This window comes from Gouania willdenowi, chromosome 8 (genome assembly GCF_900634775.1).
Source record: "Gouania willdenowi chromosome 8, fGouWil2.1, whole genome shotgun sequence".
Lineage (NCBI taxonomy): Eukaryota > Metazoa > Chordata > Actinopteri > Blenniiformes > Gobiesocidae > Gouania > Gouania willdenowi.
In genome coordinates, this window is record NC_041051.1 from 28,622,493 (window position 1) to 28,643,350 (window position 20,858).

The 20,858-nt window shown below is 37.0% G+C and overlaps 1 protein-coding gene across 4 annotated transcripts in view; it reads right to left on the reverse strand.

The window, feature by feature from the left end:
- Window positions 1-1,289: 1,289 nt before the first annotated feature.
- Window positions 1,290-20,858, reverse strand: part of LOC114469029 (caspase recruitment domain-containing protein 10) — a 22,620-nt gene continuing 3,051 nt past the window's right edge. For 2 of the 4 annotated variants that reach the window (XM_028456253.1, XM_028456252.1), the window contains exons 2-24: window positions 19,691-19,936; window positions 18,538-18,675; window positions 18,217-18,403; window positions 17,056-17,194; window positions 15,826-16,038; window positions 15,635-15,754; window positions 15,106-15,231; window positions 14,835-15,014; window positions 14,292-14,387; window positions 12,340-12,376; window positions 12,204-12,241; window positions 12,034-12,122; window positions 9,293-9,333; window positions 9,081-9,201; window positions 8,384-8,561; window positions 6,897-7,020; window positions 5,819-6,059; window positions 4,975-5,044; window positions 4,479-4,581; window positions 4,225-4,383; window positions 4,045-4,157; window positions 3,157-3,272; window positions 1,290-1,755 (exon numbers count right to left, since the gene is read on the reverse strand). In XM_028456253.1, coding sequence (XP_028312054.1) covers window positions 1,548-1,755; window positions 3,157-3,272; window positions 4,045-4,157; window positions 4,225-4,383; window positions 4,479-4,581; window positions 4,975-5,044; window positions 5,819-6,059; window positions 6,897-7,020; window positions 8,384-8,561; window positions 9,081-9,201; window positions 9,293-9,333; window positions 12,034-12,122; window positions 12,204-12,241; window positions 12,340-12,376; window positions 14,292-14,387; window positions 14,835-15,014; window positions 15,106-15,231; window positions 15,635-15,754; window positions 15,826-16,038; window positions 17,056-17,194; window positions 18,217-18,403; window positions 18,538-18,675; window positions 19,691-19,904 — 3,051 coding nt within the window. In that variant the 5' untranslated portion in view covers window positions 19,905-19,936 and the 3' untranslated portion in view covers window positions 1,290-1,547. Of the gene's footprint in view, window positions 1,756-3,156; window positions 3,273-3,861; window positions 3,975-4,044; window positions 4,384-4,478; window positions 4,582-4,974; window positions 5,045-5,818; window positions 6,060-6,896; window positions 7,021-8,383; window positions 8,562-9,080; window positions 9,202-9,292; window positions 9,334-12,033; window positions 12,123-12,203; window positions 12,242-12,339; window positions 12,377-14,291; window positions 14,388-14,834; window positions 15,015-15,105; window positions 15,232-15,634; window positions 15,755-15,825; window positions 16,039-17,055; window positions 17,195-18,216; window positions 18,404-18,537; window positions 18,676-19,690; window positions 19,937-20,858 lie in introns of those variants that run through there. The other 2 variants (XM_028456255.1, XM_028456254.1) reach the window with 2 other exon arrangements.

Consider the following 20,858-nt stretch of genomic DNA (forward strand, 5'->3'; position numbering starts at 1 on the left):
ATATATAATTCAGTATTTGGGTTTTCACATCTTTTTATCCACAGATTCACACACATTCATGAGCAGTACATATAGAATTCCTCTAACAATGTGCTATCTCAGAATTATTCATCAAAAGCCAATGTAACACCATATTCAGTCATCAATATCAAGACTTCACAGCATATTGTGTTTAAAGTACTTTTAACATTTGCGTTGCCATGGTTACCGCAGGCTTTGTTTAGGTTATTTCACTTTTTCAACTGAGGCTGAAGCAGCATGGCCACAGAGATACATGTTAGTTTGTTAGTTACATTATTACTGAATAAATCCTGCTGTCAAATACAGTACATATACAGTATACAGAATAACAAGTAACAAAAACCCCACAGCATTATAATCACCTGTGTGTTACAGTGTAGTGTAGGTGTGTCAAACACAAGGCCTGAGGGCCAGATCTGAACCGCCAGAAAAATAATTCGGCCCATTGGGAGAATTATTTTACAGTAAAAAAATTGCACAAAACGACACACACAAAAAAAAGTGAAAGAAAAGTATACAAAATAATAGAGACGTGCTAAACGACAACAAAATACACAAAACAACAACAAATATACACAAAAATAAATAAAAAATCTCAAAATTCACAACAAACATACACAAAAAATGACAATATGAACAGAAAAACACAAAGTGATTCAAAACATAAACCACAAAAACAAACAAAAAAACAGAAAAATACACAAAATGACTTAAAAAACACACTCAAAACTACAACAGAAACACACAAAACAACAAAAACACATAAAATGAGAGAAAAGTACATAAAACGACCACAAAATGACACCAAAAACACACAAAACAACAACAACACAACTCACAGATTACTGTTTACAGGAAACAAGTTTAGATCTCCTGATCTTGTTGCGAAAATGCTCAGTTCCTGGCGGATAAAAGCATCTGGCACAGGTGCTCCTACACGACAAAGTCGGACTTTCACTAAAATTATTTGTCTGACGTCCCACAACAACAATAGTACCTGTGCAGGACCACATGTCAGTGATAAATGATTAAAAACATTTTAATGCACAAAAACCTCTAGAAATGCTACATAATATTGCCTTGCTTTGTTGGGCCAATAAAAAAAATTGCCATTCAGAATAATCATCGATTTAATCAGACAAACATAATTGCTTTTATTGTAATTTCTTAGAATTTTTAACTGAAAAACATAGAGCTCAGAGTTGCCAGTGTCACAGAAAAGTGCTGAAAGGAATATGATTAATTTTTTTGTTTTTTTATATATACAGTATATATTAACTTTTTTTTATTTTTGTAAAAAAAAAAGCACCTTATTGAAGCACTGACATGTAAAACTACAAAGACAAATGTCAGTTTAACCCGACAGCTGTTGAACAGTTTTATTACCAAAAAAAATTATATCATTGCTCGTACAGATGTGAAAAATATCATTTGTTTTGGAAAATGTTCTCCCTAGATTTAAAGTGTGGCCCTGATGAAGAAGTAGTTGAACACCCCCAGGCCAATATTACCGTATTAAAGCCTTTCTACTGCAGCCTGTCCAGTTCAACCCAGGCCACGGCTCTCTGCTGACTGTGGATGGTTCTCTGCAGAGCTGCCAGCAGCTCATTGGTGCAGCTCCAGGTGTTTGGCTCCACGCTGCAGTAAAGCAGAGGCAGCGTCTCCAGCTGCAGCTCAGCATCCTGGCAAACCTTCTCCATCACAGTGTCCTCCTTACAGCGAGGGAACAACTTCCTGTTTCAAGACACCAAACGTCACAACTCTTTGGTTAGTTATTAGTCATTTTGAAACTAAAATATGTGTTATTTGCAGATGATACTAATATCCTTTGTACTAGGGCTGCTCGATAATAGAAAAAATAATAATCACGATTATTTTAGTCATAATTGAAATTATTCAAACGATTATTTGTCAACCAAAGAGTTATTTATTTTTTGTACAAAAAAAACCATAAAATATATTCTTTAAACATAAATAAAATCCTTCAAACACTAAAATCAAGTATGTTCACTTTTGCACAAAACAAAACACTTCTTGCACGTGATGTGTCTTTGCTCTAGGTCTTCATCATCAAACCCAGTGTTCCCATTAGGGATGTCCTGTTACAACCTTTTCACTTCTGATACGATATCATATCAATACAATATCGGCACGAATCATACATACTTTTATTACTTATTTTGTAGTGTGGAATGTTAGAAAAGGCTTGATTATTAAAAAAAAAAACCTTTTAGAATAGGAAAATTCTATGATTGAACAAAATAAATTCAAAAACAAAATAGAAGATATTGAAATAAATAAATTAAAAAAAAACAATACATATTATATTGGAAATTTTACATGCAGTCTGATAAAATCCCATATTGTTTTTTGGCTGATATGGGATATCGGTTCGGACATCCCTAGTTCCCAAATAAGTTCACCAAGCGTTTTTGCTGCATTTCTCCTGCCATGTTTCAAGACCACTAGCAACAACTTTCCTCTTGTTAGCCTGCAGGCTAGCTTTAGCATTGAGAGGGGCGTGGGGAGGGTAAAACATGCAAATAAAACTCTTTTTTTTTTTTTCTTTTAAGTAATCGTTTTTTCTCGATTATGTAATCGTTGGGTGTAGAAATCAAAAGAATTTCGATTATAAACTGTACATATATATAGCAATTTGTGCATAATATATATTTAATGTGTATTGTAAAATTTGTAACATTAGTTATTGTTATTATATATTTTTCATGTTATCTAGAGAGCCTTGTTTGTTTTGTTTTTTTAATGGGGTAGGTGTGTATACAGTAAGCTTTTACTTCAACTTACACTCTTTTGACTGATGAATTAGATGATTGAGTGTTGTTTGTTCTGGGTTTTTTTTTTTTTTTTCTGAAGACTGTCAAAATAAAAAGTCAAATTCAAAATTCAACTCCGGCCAGGTTTGAATTTTAATGGTACAATTTACCAAATTACTGAAGCTCTCGCCATTAAAATTTCATTTTGTCTTTAGCTTTTATAATGTTATTATTAATGCTTTATTTGTATCTGCAATGAGCTGCTACTGACACCCTGATTTCCCCTTCATCGATAAATGAAATCTCTCTCTTCAATAAGCTTTTATTTACTCACATGATCAGTGTATTAGTGCGCACTCACCTCAGCTTCTGGTGCTTTTTGTTCTTGGGGCGGACGTGAATAACGATGGGGTAGATGCCTTGTCGTAGTAAACCCTCCACACACGACAGTCCCAGCTCTAACAGACAGTGCTTATCCTGAGGAGGAAAGTAAAGTTATCGCCTCTATTCTCCTTCCATTTTAGCTTTGTTATTCATTAGGGGTGTGTATTGCCTGGCATCTGGCGATACAATTCGTATCCCGATACATAGGTCACGATACGATGCGATAAATCTCGATGTTGAAGTATAAAGCGATTATTGCAATTTATTTATTTTTTAAATACTGTATATGACTTAAGAAACAACTAATCTGCAAATGTGGACACCTTTATGAGAACATTATGTATGAAATATATTTTATTGGCATATTTTACACTCATAACATTGGCTTTAACATGCCATGTGTCAACAACTTAAAATAAAAAATAAACATACAATATGTCTGTGGCTTTTAAACCAACTTTGACTTTAGTGTAACTTAACTGAGGCATATGCCTAGAACAACAAATAAATGCAGAAAGTTATTACTTTCTTTTTAAATTTATTTTAAAAAACACAAGCTGGGCAAAAAAAAAAAAAAACAAAAAAAAAAAAAAAAAAATTTAAATAAAAAATTCAACAAGTATGTGTTAATTGTGAATATTAAGGATAACCAATATAGCCGCAAGCGGCGATAAACGGCCCTCGCCTTCACTTCACTTCAATTTCCACTGAAAATGTACCTACATTTCCACTTAAAATTCACTTTAACTTAAAATGTACTTAGCTTCTATACATTAGATTTGACCTTCACTGCACCTAAAATAAATGCATACACAGATAATAAGGTAATGGCAGGTAAGCCTGTTGTTTAATCCTGGTTTATTACTTGGCTGATGACGTCCTGTATCGACTGCAGCCGGATGCCCACAGTCTGTTCTGAACTCGAGGAATTCAGAAGGAAAATCTTCTTGTCTTGTCTCTCTGAGGGTGGAATAGGCTCTGAACAAAGGGAGGACAGGAAAATAAGGTAAAAAATAAAGCTTTGTAGGTGTTTGGTGAGTCTTACCTGGAGAACAGGAGTCAAACATCAACGCGGACTCTGCAGGTTGCAGCATACGCTCGATCAGACTATGGGACAGAATGCATGGGGAGAAGATGATCGGACGCTTGGTCTGGACCTGCACTGGATGCACCAAACTGTACGGGATCAACTGCTCCTCATGACCTGATAGAAAAAGGTACACGTGAGAAAACGCCAATAAACACACCAAATATAAATGTTAGAAATGCTTTTTAAAGAGAAATGGATCCAGAGCTTACGTTTGCTGAGTGTGTAAAAGACCTGCTGAGTGGAGCCGACCCCACGGCCACTGGGCCTAGCTGCTTTGACCAATCGGACGCGGGATGGAGCTTTCTTTAAAAACTGCATGTTTGGAAATGGAAAAAAATCTCAGAAAAACAGTAACAGTTATGTTTTTTGACTGTGGGAGCAAACCAGAATACCCGGAGAAAACCCATTTTGTGGAATAAATTGAGTAATTTTGCAGAATTTTGGAAAAATTAAGAGTTATGTCAACAATTAGCAATATAAAAAAACGGAAAAATGTGAGCCCTGCACATATAGTAGAGTTTCATTAAATGTGTGTATTTGGAAGTGCTAAGATATCTACAACTGAATTAGTCTGTAATTTACACAATGATTCATGCTTTTTCTCTCATTTTTACTTTCTCCTAAACTGGATGCCCCCTGGCCATGAGTTTGACACAAAAACATTTAAATCTGAAATGCACAAAGGTTAAAATGTGGTTTACTTACAATCCTTTTCCTAAAGTCTTTCTGCTCCAGGGACATTTGTCGTAAGTGCACAAGTAATAACTGCTGAGCCCTGAAAGGAAAATGATGGTAACATTGGTTATTCATGCTCTTATTGATATTGGAGAATATGTTTGCTTTAGTTTCACCTAAATAGTGTTTGAAGGGATGAAGAGAGATCATTTTGGTTGATATTCTCAATTTGAAAAAAGAGGAAGAAGCGTTTTGAAGGAATATTGAAAGCCACTGCACAGACAGACTTAAAAAAATTAGGTTTAAAAGACGTAAAGGAGTGTTTTTCAGTTTTATACCCATTATTCATACGGAGGCAACACATTTTCTTTCAGCAAAAGTAAATGTTTTACTGACTTTTGTCTTTTAAAGCACGATTACCAACTAAAAAAGACAAAACAAAAACATAAATGATAATAAACAGCATTTTGTTACGTACATTGTCATCTGGTAAAAAGTTTGTCTCAATTTGTTTTTATAATAGTAATAATAATACAATGTATTTGAGTATAAGCATCTTTCAAGACACCAGGACCTATTGTAATATAAGAAAAATACACTAAATAACAGACAGCAGAGTAAAAAAAAAAAGGAAAAACACCAATGTAATAAAATTAGGGGGGAAAAAGTTATTATTAGTTATTAGTTCAAACTATTTGGCAAGTCCACAGAAATGTGTACAAATGAAAAGACCTTTATAAATGTTGGTAACTAGATGTTTGGAATAAATCTATTTGGGTGCATTGCAGAATGAACGAGTGTACTTATGTTAAGGTTTCATTTATTCAGACAACTTTTTTGAGGACATTTACTTTGATATCTTCAACGGGTGTACCTGTTGTAGTTTGGCATTGCTCCGCTCTTCACGGGTTTGGCTGTTTCTGGGTCCACTAGTGAACACTTCCAGTGGTATTTCCCGTTGTGTCTCGTGTCTGTCACATGCAAAATGTCATCACACGACACGGCCATGGACGGGGTGTCACCGTGCGGCTCCATGTTGAGGTTGACTCGCACGTAGAAGGAATCTGCTCCTGGGAAAGAAGGCGACGACAGCTGGGAGTGGAGCTTGGAGTAGGCTGAGGACGGGAGAGGCAGAGAGGGGAAGTCAGGTGTGAGAGAAGTCACCTGTGGGGGTGGGGGGGGAGGGGGTGGAGACATTCTAAATTCATGCGCACCAGTCCAATGATCGCATAAACGAACGTACCCTGCGCCTGCACGTCTGATCTACATTTTCCATAGACTTAGAATGGCTACACGGGCACAATGCACAAGGCACGTCCGCATGTGTGCTTGCAGACGTCTTAACAGGTTTGCAGACTCTTTAATGTGCATACACATCAAAAGTGTATGCACACATACGCCACACCTGGATGTGCACCTAACAAACATAAATATATCAGTCACACAGGTGCCCTTCACTATCGATCACCATCTACGTGACATGTAAACACTTAGAAAAAATTATTAGGCGCTTACGCGTGCAGGCATGTACACGTGTGCAGGTATGTAAGTGTGTGTGTGAGTGTTGAGTGTATAACTGACCACCATTTAGTCCAGTCTGTGTCATGACACCCGTCCATAGAGTGGTAGTGACTGTAGTGTTACGCTCTGAGTCAGATCGTTGCTGTGATTGGACAGGATACAACACTCAACACACACACACACACACTTACTGACTTGCACGCGTGTACACGCCTGAACACGTAAGCACCTAATTTTTTTTCTCAGTGTTTACATGTCACGCAGAAGGTGCTACACAGTGACAGGCGCCTGATCACTATAGCCTAACTACTTAAGTTAGGTAAGTTTAGTGAAAGTTAGATAGGCAGGTACACGTGCGATGGACTGGTGAGCATTCATTTAGAAATGATCCACCCCCCATAGTGTGTGTGTGTGTGTGTGTGTAGACTTACCCTCGGGGTTGCTCTGGTGTTTGAGTGCAGAAGGCTCGGTCCACCACTGCAGAGAGAAGTGGGCGACTTCAGCCGTGCACTGGCTGAGCTGGACACTCCCCCCACCAAACAGAACATGTTCCAGCTGCACAACCCCAAGATAAAGACACGTGAACACAGGAACTGTCACACAACAACGCTTATCATCTAATCATTGAAATAGTTATTGTTATTAGTGAGGATGCAGGAGGCCACCTCAGCTGTTCAGCCGTTCTTCAACGGTTTTCAACCATTCGACTTTTAAATAATGAATCCATCTGTTGTCTTTCAATTGTTGTGTTCAACTTTTCTCTATGTTCCACTGTTTTGACAAACAGCCCTTCAACTGCACTGAGTTTTGAGCTCAAATCCCATTTTTATGGAGTTTGCATGTTCTCTCAGTGCTTGCATTGTTTTTTTAAGCTTTCTTTCTGCAATTTTTATAATTGTCACCTTTATGAACACAGCTATTCTAACCCATTTCAACATTTTTTAGCCTATTCCAACTGTCTTCAGCTTTTTTTTTTCTTCTTTTGAACTTTTTTAACCTTCTTCAACATTTTTAAACTTTCAAGTCCTTCATCCACAGCCATTCTTTAACCAATTTGAACATGTTCAGCTAGTGCCTTCAACCAATTTCAACCTTTTTCAACCTTATTTGGCTTTTTTCAACTTTTTCAACCTTAATGAGCTTTTTTCAACTTTCTTCAGCTTTTTCAACTTTTTCAACCCTCTTCAGCTTTTTTGAGTTTGCATGTTCTCCCCATGCTTGCATGGGATTTCTCCGGGTACTTCATTATCTCCCACCATTTAAAAACATGACTGTTAGGTTCATTGGAGTCTCTAGATTGCCCAGTTGGAGTGAATGGGAGTGTGAGTTGTTGTCTCGTGTGTATGTTGCCTATTATTATTATGATTTTATTTTTATTATTTTATTTAAATATGCCTCTTTATTTTCATGGTAATTCTGTGTCTCTGTTTCATTTTGCTACTGTATTTATTAAGGACAAAAATTACTATTTAAGGATTATCACAGTATCTTGTCTTGTTTGGTAGTAAATCTCTATTCAAAACTGCAAATATTAAATAAACCTGATAAAGCATTTTTACTTTAATTGTACAATCGCAATACAAACATGCCTGGACATTTACAATTAGCTATTTTTTTGAAAATTGACTATAGTGCTGTTAGCAACATTATATCAATTTAATTTTATTGACAATTTGAAGAGAAGTGTTTCAGACGCTGTTAACATTATCACTATCTTTGTTAAATATTATATTTATTGGACAGTTTATTTTTGAAAATGATATTGCGTCATTCAAAGATCTCTTGAAATACTGTTAAATAACATGAAGCAATAAATCAAGAATGAATTCATCAATTGCTGTGTCGTCAATCACTCCCTCTGTGTATTAAAACCTTTGTTTGTCTTCTAATGTGCATGTTTTCATTGAGATAAGCTCACCTCCAGCAGCTCACTGCCTTCTTTCAGTCCACATTTCTCAGCTGCAGATCCAGACTTCACATAACTGACAAAGATCCCAGTATGGTTTCCGCCAACGATCATGACATCATCAGCCAGGTTGACTCGGCCACGCTTGGGTGGGGTGGTTGGACTCGACGAAGGGGATTGTGGTGAGTTCCTTAGGGATGGGAAGAGTGACGTACATGTCTGTTAACTAGGGGTGAACGATACTTACCAGCCCTAAAACAAATGTCACCAGAAAAGGAGGAGAGTGATCCACTTGACTCCAATTTTGTAGTTTGTTCCCAGTATTCCTTATATCACGTCAATCCTAATGACATCTAATAATTTTCAGTGGAAACACTAGAAATGTGTTGGAAATTCACTTTGGCAAACACAAGAAATCATGGTAAGAAGGAGGTAAAAAGAATATCCACGCGTCCGTCTATATGGGACTCCACATCCCACAATACAACGTGCAAAACTTTTCCGACAATGTCAATAAGGAATTGTTTACAGAGGAGGGTAAAACTAACTTTCCAGTGACAATTTCAAGCTTTTGCATCTTTCTTTCCCAAGCAAATAATCTTGGATTCATTAACTTATGAGGCCTGTAACACTATGTTTTTATCTGATAAATAAACGATCTTCTCCATCAGCTTTAAGATATTATCGGACATCCTCAGGAAGTTCCTACCTGAGAACGCTGGGGTTCTGCTGCTGTGAAGAGACCACTGGGATGTTGACCAGGTCGGGGGGAAAAAGGTGAGAGTGCAATGAGGTCCAGGAATCCCAGAGAGACGGTTCACTCTGCTCACCTACAAACACCACACAGTGTTTTCATTCAGAAATACAGAGTACGGTAAATACAGTGCAGGCTACGGCTTCTCCATTTTCCTCTGTATTCACCTGGAAAGTTATCATTTTCATCACTGCCCCCAGAGTCAAACCTTTAGGGAGAAGAATTGGACAAACATTAACGTGATGTTTAGTTCACTTCTGTGTAAGTGTCTCGTTCAGCGTTCGGCAACCTTTACTCTCAAAGGAGCCATTTTGCCAAATCTCACTTTGATTAAAGTCGTTACGGAGCCAAAAAAAATACCTTTTCAATGAAAACAATAGATTCTATACAGTTAAAATTATATATTATATTTAAAGTTTAAATGCCTGTTTAAAGGGGACATATTCAATGAAGCTACTTATGTGGTAAATATCACAAAATTTATATATAACACAGGCAGGTTAATTAATTGTTTTGTATTTATTTATTTATATTTATTCTTTTTTTTAATTTCAAGTTTATTATTTTCCTTTAATAACAATATAATCATAATATATTAGTATTAATATTACAAACCTTTACTATAATATAATTTCTTATAATTATATCATTTTTATTGCCTTGAAAGCAACATAATTTTATGTTTAATTTGAGTTAAATAAGAAGATAAAGCCTGAATATTAATTGTTCAATTTAAGAAGATGAAATAAAATGATTTGCATTAAATATGTGTGTGTTATGTTCTATTTTTGAAGAATCATGAACACGTATGAGTGAGCGGGTACTCATGAGAGCCATTACAAAAGAGTCAAAGAGCCACATGAGGCTCCAGAGCCACAGGTTGCAGACCCCTGGTCTAGTTCATAGTTTTTCTAACTTGATTTTGAGTTTTCTTTGTGTTTGTTTTGTCTTTGTGTATTGATTTCTACTTCGTTTTTGTTGTTTCTTTTTCAGTTCTTGTGTCATTTGTCTGTTCTGAAATTGCCTGTTTGTGGTTCCAGGTTGTTGTTTTTTTGTGTATTGTATGTATTGCACCCCTTATATTGATGAAAGTTTTGAGTTTTTAAATCAGGAATGTTTATCATGTGCAGTTGTCCTTATTTTAATTCTGTGTGTCTGTGTGAGTGGGTTTATGTGATGTAGTCAGGGTTTCTTGTGGAATGTTTGCGTGGGGTATTTTTTTATTCTGTGTAAAAATGTTATGATGTAAAGCACATTGAATTATATTTTATATATGAAAAGCACTCTATAAAAAAATTTCATTTTTATTTTATTTTATTTGATATTTATTTTGTTGGGTTTTTTTTAACAATCGTTTTTAATATATATATATATATATATATATATATATATATATATATATATATATATATAAATAAAATATTTCATTATCTATGTTTCTTTAATTCTTTTCAAATATTCATTTATCATTATTAGGGTGAGATTATAGGGTGAGAAGCTCAGTCATTCGGGAGGGGCTCAAAGTAGAGTCGCTGCTCCTCCACATCGAGAAGAGCCAGATGAGGTGGCTCGGGCACCTAATTAGGATGCCCCCTGAACGCCTCCCTAGTGAGGCATTCAGGGCACGCCCCTCCGGAAGGAGGCCCCGGGGAAGACCCAGGACACGCTGGAGAGACTATGTCTCTCGGCTGGCCTGGGAACGTCTCGGGGTCCCCCCGGAAGAGCTGGAGGAAGTGGCCGGGGAGAGGGAAGTCTGGGCCTCCCTACTGAGGATGCTGCCCCCGCGACCCGGAAACGGCTAAGCGGGAGAAGATGGATGGATGGATGGATTATTTTTCATTTTCTGTTTACATAATTTAAAAACTGGATCAAATAACTTTCAAACATAAAATAATTAGAAATATTCCATTGAATAGAATGATTAGAGTAATTTATTTTGTTGTTTTTTTTTTACTGATTGTTAACCCAAACAATTATATGTATTTACATTATAGACTTTTACCTAAGAAGACATTTTTTTTTTTTACATATTTCTTCCCTCAAATAATCTTTTTTTAAAACTTGTATCATTTAAATGATAATTGTGTTTTGAGATTTTTTTCTACTTTCATTTGTTATTTTACTCAATCAGATGTGTTTTCATTATTTTTTGCTCATATTTTTGAAAAAGATTCTGTTTAAATGTAATTTATATCAATCAATCAATCAATCTTTTATTTGTATAGCGCCAAATCATAACTGATGGTATCTCAAGACACTTTACAGTAAAGCAGATAAGGTCATTTACTAGTAGAGATTTGGATCTCAGTGATCTAATATTTAATAGAGCACATCTAATGGTTTTATGTTTTGGTGTTTCTAGATTTGAGATTTTAATTTTTTTCAGATTTTTATAATTGATAGCTCTTTTATTTGATTTTATGTTAAAATCATTGTGAAATTTGGGTCGGGGGACAGACACCATCTCCATAAAATAATATTCATCACCATCACAACAGTTGTCATGGCGATGAACACAGCTATCATAATAGCAATGGGAGGGAAACTGTCCTAAGGCAAGCGCAGAGGGGCGTGGAGGACTCCCCCTCTGTAACATGGTCTCATTCATGAGATGTCATAACAGTGACTGTGCCATGTTTTCTGATAGTCGAGATGCTCCCGCCAAAGTAGGATGGATTCCATCTCTTCCTATCAGGTTCGGTTTTCCCCAGAAGGATCTCCAATAATCAATGAAGCCCACCTCGTTTTCTGGACACCACCTCGATAGCCAGCGGTTAAATGATGACATGCGGCTATACATGTCATCACTGGTCAGATTTATAAATGTTTAACATTATTGAATATGAATTTCTAATAACCATTGAAAGTCATGTCGTGTTTTGTGCCATGAACAGACCAATGAACTCACTCTGTGTTGAATCGTCGGTTGATGGAGTTCATACAAGGTGGGAAAGTGAATATGGAGAGACGATTGATTTCCTTTTCATCGTTCTCCGTCTGAGAGTTGAACACAGATGATAAGCATCAATGCTTTTCATTGTCATTACAACATTTATTTCTTTTTATTTGTCCACTCACTGTGAACAACAGGTTCTCCTCTGAGTTGAAGCAATAATCTGTAATCAGCAGGAAGAGAAACAAGTCAGCTCCAAACTCTTTATTTAACCAGGAAAATGAAAACATCTTCCATCTGTCAGTGCACATAGATTATTACCCTCAGAGTTTTCATTAGCGTGGCCTCTGGCGGGCGTCTGTTGTGGGGGAAAGAGAAGCAGTGAGAGCAGATGAACAAGTACCGGCATGTCACAGATGTTACAACATCTCATCCTAACTGACGAAACAAGGATTCCTGAGGATTCCAGTAACCTAAGGCTTCATAAATCGCACACAGTGACACAAAGGTGCTCGAGCAAACAACACTGGCCAACTAACACAATGACAGATCAAAATTAAATTATTCTTTCTTTTTTACGAGCAAGTGGAGGCAGACATGGTAACAGGTGGCCAAAAATGGTCCCAAAGTGGCAAAAACATGGCAAGAAAAGAGTGAAAAGTGACTAAAATGGATAAAAAGCAGTCAAAAGTGGCCATATTATGGAAAAATAAAGAGGAACCAGGTGGTATGTAATGGCAAAGGGTAACTTAAATGGGTAAAATGTGGCAAACAATAGTGAGAAAGGGCAGAAATGTGGAACAAAAAGAGGCTAAATGTAGAAAAAAAGAGGAAACAAGTGGTATTCATTGGGCAAAAGTTAGCTTATTTGGATGAAAAGTGGGGCAAAAAAATTAAAGAAAGGACAAAAATTCAATACAAGTGTCAAATAAGAACTTAGGGAAAAAATAAGGAAAAAAAGGGTTATTTATTGACAAAAGGTAGCTGTAATCTGAAAAAGTGTCAGAACTTTTTGAAAAGGGGTAAAAATTGAACAAAGGACATTGAAAAATGGATAAAAAATAGGAAAAAAGGAATATTTATTGGCAAAAGGTAGCTAAAGTCTGAAAAAAGTGTCAGAACCTTTTGAAAAGAGGCGATGGCCAAAGGAAATAAGTAAAAAAGGGTTAAAAAGTTTTCCCATTTCAAGGTTTTCTAGGGGAAGAATAAATAAAATTAAGACATAAAGAGCCACATGTTCAGCATCACTGACTTAATAACGGCTTCTACATGGTTTCACTGATAATATTGTGGGCTAGTTTGAAAAGAAAATGCTAGGGTGGATTTTTTGTCCCAGTCTACCCCTGATCCAAAGTGTATTCATAAAGCTGATAAATGCAACACAAGCCCCCCTTTCCCTAACCCTGTGAAAAACTGACACATTCTGTAAGTGAGTAACAACAACAGGCGAACAGCAGAAGGGACAAAGTCCACTTGCTTTGCACCAGTTGCTACGATTCTGTTCCCTTGAACTAGAAAACGACTTCTCAGGGTCGCCCACATGTTCACCAAGGTAAGGAGGAGATATAGATTAACCTCTTAAGCCCCAGCCATTTTTCTCCAAAAATCACATACCCATAACAAATAAAGTTTTTCTAAGCTCCTACATGACCTACATGACTAATTTTTGTCCAGATTAAAGTGGAACCCTTAGTAGTTACAGATTATGTGAAATTTTGGAAATATATGATACTGAACGAGAATAAATCATGTTTTAAATGCAGAAATCTGTAGTCCGCCCCCCAAAAAACTAAAGATTTACATAAAATACAAAGCCATTTCTCAGTAGGGAAGGCTACAAAAGCAAAAAAAATTGAACTATTGTATGGACATCAACTTCAGCAAGTTTGGTGAACAAAAAAGTTCAGGAGGAAGCCCACTTTGCCACAACTGTGCCAAAGTTTTCTACAAGTTTGGGAACAAGTGTGTAACTGTAACACAGTCAAATTGATTCCAATCATTATTATTAGTCTTATTTTTGACCACTAGATCTTGCAATTTGGCTTGAAATAAATACATATCCATTTTCATTCAGGTTTCTGCTGTGCCATGCGTAGTGCTATTTTTTGTTCCACTCATTGATGCCGTTACGCATGGGTGTTATTCAGCAATACTTTGATCAATCAGAATGCTTGACACAGCATTTTAAAGCTCAGCTTTACAATAAAAACATGATTTTTGCCAAATCTAATGTCATGATTGACATAACTGTGAAAAATACGGAGTGCACTGACCCTTCTTATGATGCTGCTGTGCTGAGGGCTGAGGTCCAGGTCGTCGGAGCAGCAGGGTCCGAAGCACTGCTCCTCGCTGCACAGGGACAGGTGGGACTGCAGAGGACACACATTCTCATCAGGTGTCACTTTATCATTATCAGTCCAGCATTTGTTAACAGTAGCAGCAAGCTTTTAATCTTTTTTTAATATTAGGTAATCAAAATTTTAAATATGACCACATTTATCGGTAGTGGTTTAAATCACGATAAAATGTAAAAAAATAAAAATAAAAAAAAAAGCAGGAAGTTTTTGAAAAAATTAAACATTTGGAGTATTCTTCAAATCCCATAAAAAAAACATAACATTTGCAAAACACATATTATAGAACAGTAATAAAGTTAATAAAGTTATTTATGAATAAAGTGCAAAGAAAAAACATTTTCTATTTTTAATGCTCAAGCTTCAGCAAGGCCATTCTGAGGTTTCACATAAATGAGAAGAAGTACATTGATGCTGCATTAAAAGTGTGCTCGTCCTCTGTGTTTCCTGTTTCTAACTCACACAGTGCAGACAGGGGCTGCTCTGCTCCATCTGCTCGCTCCGTCGCTCCTTCTCTCTCTCCAGCTCTCTCTGCTGCTGCTCCAGGTTGGCCTGCAGCTCCGCGATGCGTTTACGCAGACGGTTTTTATCCAGCAGGCAGTCAGTGTACTCCAGCTGCAGACTGTCTCGGCTGCGCAGGGCCTGGGGAGACAGTTGCGCTGTTTCATGGGCGTCTTAGGCAAAAACAAGCAGCTCATAAGGCCTGTAGTGAGTCTGACAAACACACACACACCTGATCCCTTTCTTTCTCCAACTCCATGATTTGGTTGAAATAGGACACACTCCTCTTCTGCTCCATCTCCCAGTCCAGCTGGAGAGTCCTCACCTTCAGCTGCAGATGCTCGCACTGCACATCCAGCTACGAGCACAATCACAACTAATTTACAAGGTTGATTCATCTTCTCGGATCAGGAAGCTTTTAGTCACAGGCTAACACAGTTAAACACAAAGTTACAATCCTTCAGGGTCAGCAGGTGTCTTTAGAAATCACAATCCTGTTTATTATGTGCCACTTCTGGGTTATCTGGGTGTATAGGCCCAATATGTTTACATTCATTCAAAAATGCTTGTATTGAAACGGAATACTGGAGTGTTGACCGCGAGCTACTGACAAATAGGCAAAAGCATTGAAAGTGTCATCGCGAACATGCAGCGCATATTAATGTTTAATCAATTTATCATTAATGGTTCAAAACTTTGACTTGTCCTCAAAATCTGAATCTTGTGCTGATTTTGTCACTCAGAATCAGAATTATGTGCACCATGTCTTTATTCTCTTCGGTACTCTGCAGCTCCCCCTGCAGCCTGGAGATGATGTTGCAGAGTTCCTGCCTTTGCTCCGCTGCCTCCCTGCGGTCCTGCTGCAGGATGTCCATCAGAGCCTGAGGTGAAACACAACCAGAGCTTAGAAAACGCAGCAGAAACACAACGCGGCGTATGAACGGAGACCTACGATGACTCCTGTGGTGGGAGGAGGGTTTGTCGTCAGAGGTTCTTTACTCTCCTCCTGTGGGACCTCTGATGGGATCAGCAGGTTCTCCTGGTGATCAGGGGGAGGGGGTGAACTTTGTCCTCCATGGGGCAGCAAACAGACACTCTGGGTGCTTTCTGCTACATCAGGGCTTGGATTATCGGCCTGTGTTAGTCTGGACCTCAGCTCCTCTACCTGTGTGTAAAACAGCAGATTCATCTGATCTGATAACAGCTTTTTTTTTAATCTCTGCGGTTGATACGTGCGAGGTGTGGCAGACATGTGGTGAAAGCGCTGATGAAGCTAAACTTAACAACATCGTTCTATCGCCCTGGGCTATATTATCTTCTGTTTCTCCCTTTCTACACTCACTCTACTTCTGTAACTGCCAGGGTTGGGGTAAACTACATTTTTCAATTACAATTACATCTTCAATTATACATGTACAATTCCAACTCAATTATCATTACAGTGGCCCGCATTTTTCCAAATTACAATTAAAATTATAAAATTATTTTTCCCCTGAAAGACAATTACAATTACGTTCTCAATTACTACAGTTCAATTACAATCAAATTTTAATTAAACTTACTGAGCCTGAAATAAATAACCTAATAAAAGTGAACCTTCCTCTTGTGTTAGCTTTCTGTTAGCATCTCTTGTGATAACGGCTACATTTTCCCCCTCGTCTTAAATCAGATGTAAAATACACTAAAAAACACAATCAATCATCGAATTTGTTTCTTATCTCTTGGTTTCCTTGTTAGGCTTCCTAATCAATGAAAATATTGGTATTAATATTTTTGGTCTAAGCATTTTTTCAGTCAGAATACCCCTAGATTTATATATTTTTTAATGGTAAAATGACCCTGAAGAGAACTGACAGGTAGTGGGAAAAGATGATATGAATCATATTTTTGTTGTCAACTACGTATGTTTAAGCCATAGAACTTAAACATGGTTCCCCAGGTTTGCGTTTAATTAAATTGTAATTGACAGTTTTTATAAAATTTCCATGAAATTCCATAGAATTACAATTACAAAGTAAATGATCTGAACTCAATCACATTTCAATTATGATTATAACAAACAGATTTTTGTGGATTACAGTTTTAATTATAATTTTTCCATAATTGTAATTAATTATAAACTATGCAATAACAATTACAATTGACCTCAACCCTGATGTTAAACAGGAGCTGCAAGCATCACCTGCTTCAGTAGTTCTCGCTCTCTGCTTGTGCATTTGGCCTGTTCTTCCAACGTCCTGGAGTATTTCACCGCCTGCTCCAGGTGTCGGTCCTTCAGCTTTACCAGCTCCCGACTGGCCGACTCCCAGTCATGACGAAGCCTTGTGATCATGGAGAAAACATTTAAGTAAATAAGAGCGGTGAATACAAATAATGATGTTTGGATCCGCTTCACTGAGCCTAAAAGGAAAACAATGAGATCCTCCATGCTTCGAGAAAGCACAAAATATCACTTTAAGATAAAATAAGATAATAAATAAATTAAGATAATAAAAAAAGTTATTCTGATGAAAAAAACAGAAAACCTAAATGAGGAGATGTTAGTGGTAAATTACTATGGAAGAGGATTAGAGCAACTGAATTAAAAAAAAGTCACAAGTGTGGAACACTTTTGTAAATCATATGATTTCTTTACCTGATATATTTAGTTTTTTTGTGAATTTTTTTTTTAAATAAAAAATGAAAAAATAAATCAGGAATGGAAAGTTAATGGAGTTAAGATCCTCCCCCCCCAAAAAATTATCAAGACAAAAAAATATTAAGACTAAAACAAAAAACAAAGAAAAAAAAAAATCATATTATTTAAAAAAGTGTTCTACACTTGTGATTTTTTTTTTCCTGTTATTTCTTTCTCAAAATAATTACATGTGTTATGTTTTAGATAATTAAAAAGCTAGTAAGTTATTGCTTACTTTGGAAAATGTTTACACAAACTGTATCATACATTTTATTATTATTATTGTTCATTGTTATAATTAATATATATCAGCATAATAACACAGTAGCCTATATTTAATTAATTAAAAAAAAGAAGAATTAATTTAATCCGGAAATATAACTGGAATTTAATGAAAAATGTGCCAGTATATTGTTTTGTTAAAAACAAACTTAAATAATTAGTAATTGTTTATTAAATCATAAATGGCAAAAGTATTTAAAATTAAACATTAGCACAGTAGCTGTAAAAGATAGCATCTTATCTTAATGGGACTTGCCTTTTTAAATAAAGGTTAAAAAAAAAAAAAAAAAAACAGTTACGAAGCTGCAGAAATATAAACGACTATTGAGTACATGTGGTGTGGTTACGTTGTGACACCATGCTAGCTTGCTAAGCTAACCACACCTCTCCAGCTGCAGCCTGTCGTGACGTAACTCCTGAACTTTGCCCTCAGCTCTGCTTCGCTCCTCCTCGGCCATCCTGCAGCGCTGAGAAAGGCGACGCTCGCACATGCGGCTGTTTCGAACTTGTTCCCTCAGCTTTCGCACCTCCAGTAGCAGAAACTGAGTCAAACCCTCCGGACCTTCCTCATCTGGAATGACAGACGGATCGATATAAAGGAGGGTACCAGTCAAAGTAAGATGGAAATAAATCAAGAATGCTAAAGAAAAAACAACAACTTTAAATATTTTTTTTCCATTGGCTTCTAGTGAAAGGTCTACTTGCCCAGAATGAGTGAGCACCGCTGTGTTGCCTGCTGTCCAGTCAGCTGTGTGAACTGCTCCGGATGGTAAAATTCCAAAGACTCCATGAAGGCTTGAAGACCTCGTGGACCCTGTCCACGCAGAATGTCCAGCAGACGACCTTAACGATAAATCATAAGAGAAAAAATATATCAAACAAACACAGAGGAGTCATCGGCATACAGGATAATACCACCACAAAAAAAACACATCACAAGTAAAAACTATTATCATTTGCATTTGGTTGTTGCAACACAATTTACAGCCCAACCGATTATTAGGTACAGCCAATAAATAGGGCTGATTTTAGCTGTAAACGCTTAATTAACATCGGTCAATAGACAAACACAGAGGTGTCGTCGGCATAGAGGATGATCCAACCACAAAAAGCACATCACAAATAAAAACTATCATCACTTGCATTTGTTTATTGCAACACAATTTGCCTCAAATTTATAGCCCAACCATGTATTCGGTACAGCTGATTAATTGGGACAATTTGAGCTGTAAATGATTAATCAACAGTGGCCAATAGCCCAGCCGATTAAGCGGTCAGGCTATAACATATAACTGATGTAAAACCTTTTGGGGAGTGGATATTCTGTCACTCTGTGCTGTACTTTTTGCTTTATTATTTGAATATTTTATTTTTTACATTGTATTCCATAAATACAATTTGCACAAGTTTGCTTGGTATTATTTATCAGTGGCTTTACAGTCCTTTTGTTGACAGTGATACCAATCAAAGTTTCTTATTTTAATAGTGTTTTAGTAGTGTTTTGCTTCTTTGTCTTGAATCATATATTGGCCCATCAAACAAATTTGTGTTCATGTACAGTATATATTTGGTGTATATCAATGTTAAGGAGAGAAAGTTGTTTTCATCAGCAAATTTAACTATTTAATTTAAAGAATTGTCTTTCTGGAAAGACTTTATTGAGTTAAAAACATTGAGATTTATATCGTATATGACCATTTTGAGAAAAAACATTGAGATATGAGTTTTGGTCCATATCGCCCAGCCCTAGTGCCAGTTCATCTACAAACAATAAACCATCAACGTGTGTGATTTCTCCTTTGAGATCATTTGTATTGTTGCTAAATTCTCTGACACCTGACAGCTAGCTGCTGCCTACCGGCTTTGCTGATGCGCAGAGGATACTGCGGGGAGTTGAGCACCTCGTCCTCGTCCTGCTCGTCAATGACTTTGCACTGGCGAAGGTACGGCGTGATTTTGGCCGGGTTCAGGATTCGTGTGAGTTTGTGTCGTACTCCCTCCACTCGATCCCACATCTCCTCGCAGCACTCTTCCGACCACTGAGGAGATGAGCGCGTCTCCTCCGGAGTCATCTCACCTTCTTCTTCTGCCCAGATCGAGACTCCTACAGAAAAGCACAATGGTTTTAGGTCCCGATGTTAGAAAACGAGTGTACATTTTATGACCGTCACTGTATATTTATTCTGATGGAAGTGTAAAAAGTACTGATATATTCTATTCAAGTAGAAGTACTGTTACTTGATTGAAATTGTACTCAAGTACAAGTACAAGTAAGTCATACATAAAGTACTCGAGTACAAGTAAAAAAATAGCTCAATTAAATGGTACTCAAAGTAAAAGTTACTTCCACATTTATTTTTGGTAATAATAAATGCATACAGTAAACGTCTCATGTATAAACTTAAAAAGGAAGAGACCACATCTTGCACAAGTGTTAGTGTGTTAGCTGGGCTTGAGCTGCTTGGCGTAAGTCTGCACTCTCCGAGTGCTTTTCTAGTTCTTAATGTTCCTCTTGTTCTTGCCGCCTCAAGAACAAAGTTGTGAAGTACACAGAGACAGATACAGAGTCTTTAAAGGCAGCATTTGTTTGAGACAATGTTTGATGTCAGTGGAGCAGATGGCTTTGCAGTAATGAGCAGACAGAGTGTAGAAAAGCCCCCCCCCCCCCCAACCCACCATGAGGGTCAGTGACTCAGCACGGAGGAATGAAAATACTCCTGTGACTCACATTGATTAGAAACACAACAGAGCGTTCACAGATCTACAAACTGTAGGAGACGATGAGGGAAACGTGGCAGAAGCAACACTGATCACACACAGTACTGTAGATGTAAGAAGGATCTGAGGTTTCTTCTATTGGTTTTGCAAAAATGTATGTAAAATAATGCATCGGGCACTTCTGTTAAAAATGTTGGTAACGCTGACTAGAATACGAGTGGCTATTAATGATTATCTTGCATCATTATTGAATTTTGTGTGTTTAGTAAATATAGACAATATTTAGCGCACGGCAGCTTAGTGGTTAG